Source organism: Carya illinoinensis, chromosome 5 (genome assembly GCF_018687715.1).
Source record: "Carya illinoinensis cultivar Pawnee chromosome 5, C.illinoinensisPawnee_v1, whole genome shotgun sequence".
Classification (NCBI taxonomy): domain Eukaryota; kingdom Viridiplantae; phylum Streptophyta; class Magnoliopsida; order Fagales; family Juglandaceae; genus Carya; species Carya illinoinensis.
In genome coordinates, this window is record NC_056756.1 from 39,485,029 (window position 1) to 39,492,520 (window position 7,492).

Here is a 7,492-nt window from a genome sequence, read left to right on the forward strand (position 1 = left end):
AACCGATAAATTGGTAAACCAGACCGGATCGGACCAAATCGGTGGCATCGGTCCGGTTCCGAGGTTGGTTCGGTCCGGTACCGGTTTTAATTTTCTTAAAACCGGTCAAAATCGGTCCGGTTCTAATTTTTCTTTTTCTAAAACCGGACCGGACCGGACCGATTTATATATATATTTTAATTTTTTATATTATATATAATATTTATATATAATAAATAACTATATATAAAATAATTTTGTACTATATGATAAATTACTAATTAATATAATATTAAATTTTAAAATCTTATATAATTTTGCTTATTGTATTAATAGTTATAGTAATATTATATAGTGTATATTAATAATTATACTTATACTATATCACTATATATTATAATATAATATAATATATCATTATATTATATATTATAATATATCATTATAGTCTATAATACAATTATAATATACTACAATATATTATCACTATAGATTTATATACTATATTATATATTATATAATATATAATATATAATATAGTACATTAAAACCGGTAAAACCGGACCGGTCTGGACCGGAAACCGGAGTACCGGTTTAGGAGGGTAACCGGTGCGTAATCGGTTTTGAAAAATACAAAATCGGTATATACCGGTTCGGTCCTAAATTTTGTTCAAAACTGGACCAAACCGGATCGGTTACACCCCTAAATAAAAGAGTGGAGGTTGGAACGAGTTGTGATAATAACAATAGACAATGTCTTTTCTAACAATACTGCTTTTGAGAATCTTAAAAATAAACTTAGAGATGACAATAAGTCAATCATGAGTGGTGAATGTCTACATGTGAGATGTGCTACACATGTCCCAAATCTTATTATGACTGACGTTTTGAATGATGTGAATGATTCGGTTGTAAATGTTAGAAGTGCGATGAGGTTTGTGAGATCTTCACTCACTAGGCTTGATAAATTCAAGGTTGTTGTGAGGGGTACCGGTATTGAATGCAAGAATGTGTTGTGTCTTGATGTTTTTATAAGATGAAACTTACATTTCTTGATGTTGGAGATGATCCAATAGTATATAAAGGCCATTGACTTATTGGCTGATGAGGACAAGCAATATATCAAACACGTTGATGATGATGGGCCATTGGGGTGTCCTAGGGATGATGATTGGGCAGTGGTGGGGATTTTTGTAGATGTTTTTAGGCTTTTCTATGAAAAGCGCCATTTTCGAGTCTTTGTACGTTACATCCAATAAATATTGTCAGCAAGTATATCAGGTGAAGATCAGTTGGATAAAATGTGCAGGAGTGACCAAAGTAGGTTGTGGGATATGGCAATGATCATGCGGACTAACACCTCGTTTAGTTACACAGATAAGATGAGATGATATCAGATGAAAGTTGAATAAAATATTGTTAGAATATAACTTTTTAATATTATTTTTGTTTTGAAATTTGAAAAATTTGAATAGTTTTTGTATTTTGTGTAGAAGTTTGAAAACATTATAATGATTAGGTGAAATTGTTTGTGAAAACAACTTAGGCCTAAGTATGACAAGTATTGAGTAGTATAAATATTTCTCTATATGTGACTATTGTTCTTGACCCCTTATATAAAATTGATGGCATTGTGTAAGAACTGAAAATAGTCAACGAGAAGGCATGAGTGGATCATATTACAACAAGGGTTAAGGAAACCCTCAATAGATTGTTTGATGAGTTTGTCGCACTTAGGGGTGATAATATTCCAATTTTTATACCTATTGCATTGCCTCTTCCCAAAGTCCGAGGTTTCAAAAGGCGTTAGTGGGTTGAGAGATATGAGACCATTTGCGATATTCAGAAGCCTATAGATGGCCAATCGGAGTTGGATAAATACTTGGTAGCGGAGATTCAACCATTTATGCAGTAGTTTGATATTTTATCTTGGTGGAATATCAATGCCATCAAGTGTACTATGCTTGGAAATATAACTCGCAGTATTTTCGCCGTCCCTATTACTACAGTAGTCTCAGAGTGGGCCACTAGCATTGGGGGCGCATATTGGATTCATTTTAAAGTTCATTGTCTCTTACTACTGTGGAGGCATTAATTTACACTTAGAATTTAACTAAAGGGAAGCCAATTCATATTTCGAATTTGGTAGACTTTGAATAAGTTGACCAAGAGGGTGGTGATCATCCTGGATGTGGTAATTGCTCTTAATTCATTAATTTGCTTTTGCTTCTAATATATTGTGTATGACTTATATTTATTTGGGTGCACTTAATTTCAAATTCAATTGTTGTAGGTACAACTTCGAGAAATGAGGCTATGTCTACATTGGTTGCAGTATGAATTTGATCCACCTTTGCCATTGGTTTGTATAATTTGTCTATATTTGTACTTTTTACATATGTATATAATATTTGTAATTCTATTTTTTTCAGGTTTTATCCTTACTATCACATGTCCAATTCTAGTTCCAATGATCTCATCTTGGTTTGTACATTTAAGTTTTTAAAGGTTTTGCATATTTATATAATGTTTGTATTTCTGATTTTTTTTTTCCCAGGTTTTATAGTTTATTCTTAATTCCCAATGACCTTATTTTGACAAAAATGCCTACAACCATAAGCTTATGATCTCATCTTGGTTTATATTTGTAGTTTAAGTTTTTAACCTTTTTTCACACATGTATATATTATTTATAATTCTAATTTGTTTTTTTTTTAATTTTTTTGAAGTTTTATAATCTCACAATTTCACTTGCCCACTACCTCCAAATTCTAATCTCGACTCAAAGTCAATGTCAAATGATATCATCTTGCTACAATTTTTTTTTAAATTATTATTCATTTAAATTATTTAAAAATTTGTGATATCTTTAAATTAGTTTGCAATAGTTTTAGATTAATTTATAATAGTTTATAATTATTAGTTACAACTTAATATTTACTATCTTACTAATTAGAACTTTGAATTTTATGTTTTATGCTTTAACAAGTTTTATTTCATTTTATCATATTGTTTTTCAATTTATTTTAAATTTAGGCCATTTAGAATTGTTCTAGGCCATTTTTGAGCTATTTTACAAGCTCTGGATCTAGTGGGACAGGGATCCATTTGGGCCCGACGGGGGGACTGCGGACGGATCCCCTGATCCAATCCGTATCCCGGCACATGTACAACAGGCCCAGCCCAAGAGATGCGATGTCGGATTCTAGGAGGCAAACCCCATACCTAGGATGGGCGCCCGGCGCGCCCCTGTTCGGGTATGCGGGTAGCCGTAGATTTTATTGCGTCCGAGAAAGTCGAAGAGCAAGGTTTGCAAGTTTGCAACTTTGCGGTGATAATAATAATAATAAGAATAAGAATAATAATAATAATAAGAATAATAGTAATAATAAAAATAACCCAATGAGAGATACGAAGCCAGTATATTGACAAGGTGCCACTGTAGTTGGTTATCCACAATACTCCGATAGCAGCAGGCGAGCATCGGCTTTGGGTACCAGAGGCAGCAGAATCTTTATACACGAAGAGTAAGGAAGAAAGGAAGAGCCATCCTATTGAATACTCCGAATGGAGCAAGGAAAAGAGGGAGTGATGGTGGCGAAGATGATGCTGCAGCAGAACCCAATTGAGCAGTTTCAGGTGCGCTTCAAGGAGTTGGAGACTCAGTTCAAGGCGTGGTTGGCCAAGCAGTCGCTGCCGGTGGAGGTTGCCTTGGTCACCGCCACCAGCGCCGCTCAGGGCGCTGCCATAGGCGCCCTGATGGGCACTCTCACCAACGACATGCCTTCCTCTCTCCCAGCCACTCCCCCCCAGGGCAGCCCCCAAGTCATGGCCTCCTTCCAGCAAGCACAGGTTCAAGTCCCTCTTCCTCATTTTTCTTCTGTACTCTTTTCATTATAGTTTTCTCATATCAGAGTAGTAGAAGTACTAAAAAAAGGTTCTTGGCTTGGTAGATTAGGGTAAAGTTGAAGGAAATCAAACGATTGTAGGTTAAAGCCTTGATGTTGTTTTTATTGTTGGGTAAGATAATTTTGCCCATATTATGAACTATGGTTGTATCTATGGATAACAACTTTGTACTTACTAATAAGACTCCAAAGATAATACGTGATATCATTGTAAACACTTCTCATTTTCTGTAAGGGGTTTCGTTGATTTATAGAAAAAATGGTGTTTCCTTGATAATATTACAAATGGTTTGCTTTGATTAAAGTCTCTTGCTGGGGGTCCGTTGGTACAAGCTCGCAACTTTGCTGTGATAACAGGTGTCAATGCTGGCATCACCTCCGTCATGAGACGACTTAGAGGCAAGGAGGATGTCCAGTCTAGGTGAGATTTCCTTACTCCTTTCTTGTTCTCCGGTTTCTTTCTGCTGTATTGTTTGGGATGTGCATATTCAACTTCCTGGAATTTGGGCCTAGTGGACTTGTTTTAGTGATTATGACATCCATACTTACTTTAATCAACTTGAACTGGTTGCATTGTTTTACCCTGTCCCGTCTTCTAGCCTGCCTTGGCAGCAAATGTGAAATAATTTCTATGTTCCGGAAAAATTTACAGCTTCTGGTATTCCGTTTAGTGTGTAAATATCCTTCTTTGGTGATATGTTATTAATGATGCTGCTGGGATCTACATCTCAGATTTTGACAATTAGGATATAAGGCAAAGATTTTATATTTGGGCCGTGCTGTGGGACCAGGGAAGCCCCCAGATTCCCCCTTCCCCCAGTTTTATATTTTGTGTCCAAGGCTCATACAAATATTTGTATATGTTCGCTGATATAAGAACTCAATTTACATATACTTTATATGAAGTAAATTAGCAATCCAATCACCGTAATCAATAATGGTGTAGAGACTTCTCTTGGCAAGATGGAATTTACTGTTTATTACTGTTGCAGTACGGACTATTCCAGCAAAATTAAGTTTTCTGAGCTTTTATTGTTGTTTTTGTTGGTAGGTAGGAAATATTTCACAGAGATTATAAATTGAAGTCTACTATTGGAATCAGAAACCAACTCAAGTTCTCATTTCCACAACAGTTTTTTCTCTCCCTTATATAAGATAAAAAGAATAAACTGACTAAAATGGTAAATCTAAGGCTGATTGTCCTCCCTTAATGTAACCCATGGATAAATTATTTCTGATGAATCTAGGTGGCCTCATTAATGGCACCAGCTACATATTATGTGTTTCTACATTATTTTTAAATGGTTTAGGGAAAAGAAATGCGAGCTTTTGGACCATTTCAATGTGGATGCATGTTTCAGTACTGGTAAACATTGATAGTCTACTGGGAAGATTGTTGTTTACCTACACTTGTTTGATTTGAATGTGAAATTGTTGAGGCCCAATCTGGAAATGTTTTGCTTGTGGGTCTAAAGTGAAAGTATCATGGGTGGAACCAGAAGTTTTATGCTTGATCTGTTAGCTATTTTACATCATCCTAGTCTGCAATGTGATATTGTCAGTCTATTCATTTTGCATGTAATTTCATGAAGCACATATTTCCCAAACAGATTTTATTAATTTGTTTTCAATTCTGATATGGATGCAATCATGAAAACCAACTTTTACAACATCTATTGTGCTATTACATTTTAACAGTAACAAATGTTGATGGGATGCACTTGTTAGTTGATGCATATCCGGCAGCAAATCTGCACTGTGGCTTTATATAAACTACTCTAACGGACATCAATTTAACACGTACTGTAACTTCATATTTCATTTTATTTTGAATCTAGATGTGATCTTCCAGTTTTATGAATCTGAGAAAACTTGAGGAGTCTTCTTTTTTGAAAATTGATATGAGAATCTCCTGAATGTATATCGGAAGACGACCTTGGATGGTGATATAAATAAATATTGCCATTGAAATTCTGATGTATTGACAAGAGGTACTGGGAATGGCTCGCTTACTTCATGTGGAGAGTGCTTTATTGTCATTTGGGGGCCACAGATTTGACATAGGCTTACTTTCCGTTTAATATGGGGGTCATAGATCAACATTGTGTTTTAGTTGCGTGTTATCCTTATTTTTATTCCATGTACTTTCTTATTAGTGGAGTTTATCATTGCAGCATGGTGGCAGCTTTTGGTTCTGGAGCTATGTTTACATTGGTGAGTGGCATGGGGGCGGGTGCCCCAAATCAAGCAGCAAATGCAATCACTTCTGGCCTCTTTTTTGCTCTTGTCCAAGGTGGACTTTTCAAGGTGAGCAATTAGAGGAAGGAAATTATCATTTCAAAAGTGGCTCAAGTTTGACAGTGTGCCTATATTCTAGTCTTAATCATCAATAACTGCTATGAAACCGATGAATATTGTAGAATCGTCAAACATGTCACATCAACAAGTTCTGCTTGTCATTCATTAATGAACTTCCATGGGGTTCCCTGATTGCAGTCAAGCATTTCCAGACGTCTGGCATATATTGACTCCTTCCGGGAGGGATAAAAAATCATGAGTATGAAAATATGGTCATCTTCATCAATAAAATGCATTTAAATATTTTTCTGCAATCTATGGCCTTAGTTTACATTTGAAAAAGCTAAAGATAAATACCATTCCCCTACATCAATGTTGAGAAGTTAAGAATATTCTCAAAGTGGATGGATGTGAGCGGTTTGAATCAATAGTCTCACAAGTTAATGTATAATGGGTGACAATGGGGGCAGTGACACCTTAGATTTTCCCTTTGTGGTATGAGATGTTAACATGTAGTGTTCTATTGGCACACACTTATTATGCTGAGCACTTATCCATGCGGTTATGCAGCTAGGGGAAAAGTTCTCTAAACCTCCAGTTGAAGATGTCTTCTATACTAAAACAAGATCCATGTTGTATAACCTTGGCCTCCAGAATTTCGAGAAGAATTTCAAGAAAGGCTTGTTAACGGATAGCACATTACCTCTGCTCACTGACAGGTAATTGGATTTGCATCTTCTTAAGCTCTCTTTCTGTATCTCTCTCAAAGATGTCTTAACCCAAAATTTATGCTGTAATGGCCATGATGTGTTTCAGTGCTCTTAGAGATGCAAAAATCCCTCCTGGACCAAGACTTCTCATTCTTGATCACATTCAGAGGTCTGACTTATTATATATGTATCTTAATTCTTTCTCCTGAATTTTGGATCCATCTTACCTTTGGATATATTTGACTTCAGGGACCCGGAGATGAGAAGTAGGCAAGGAAGGGGTCGTTGATTTCCTACTGCCAAACCAGTTGTCTGCCACTACTGTTTTGCCTGTTAAACCTCAGAAAAGATAGGAATCTTACCTGCAATGAGATGACAGTTTTTGTGGTCTAACAGATTAAATTCCCAATATCGAAAAAAAAGACAAAAAAAAAAAAAAAAAGAGATAAAAAAGAACAAAGAAAAAAGGAAAGAAAAATCACTTTAAATTGTGCCTTGGTAGTTTTGGTGCTGTTAATTGGCTCAAACGATACTGTTTATGATCTTGAATGTGGTATTCTGAATAATATATGCTGATCACTATTTTTTAGAACGAAA

General features: G+C 35.5%; 1 protein-coding gene across 1 annotated transcript; it reads left to right on the plus strand.

Annotated features, from left to right (window-relative positions):
• Positions 1-3,385: 3,385 nt before the first annotated feature.
• On the plus strand, positions 3,386-7,492 carry LOC122311362 (chloroplastic import inner membrane translocase subunit HP30-2-like). Its single transcript, XM_043125911.1, has 6 exons — positions 3,386-3,831; positions 4,193-4,308; positions 6,062-6,194; positions 6,756-6,904; positions 7,002-7,064; positions 7,145-7,492. Exons 1-6 carry the CDS (start codon positions 3,547-3,549, stop codon positions 7,182-7,184), a joined length of 786 nt encoding a protein of 261 aa, XP_042981845.1. The 5' UTR covers positions 3,386-3,546; the 3' UTR covers positions 7,185-7,492.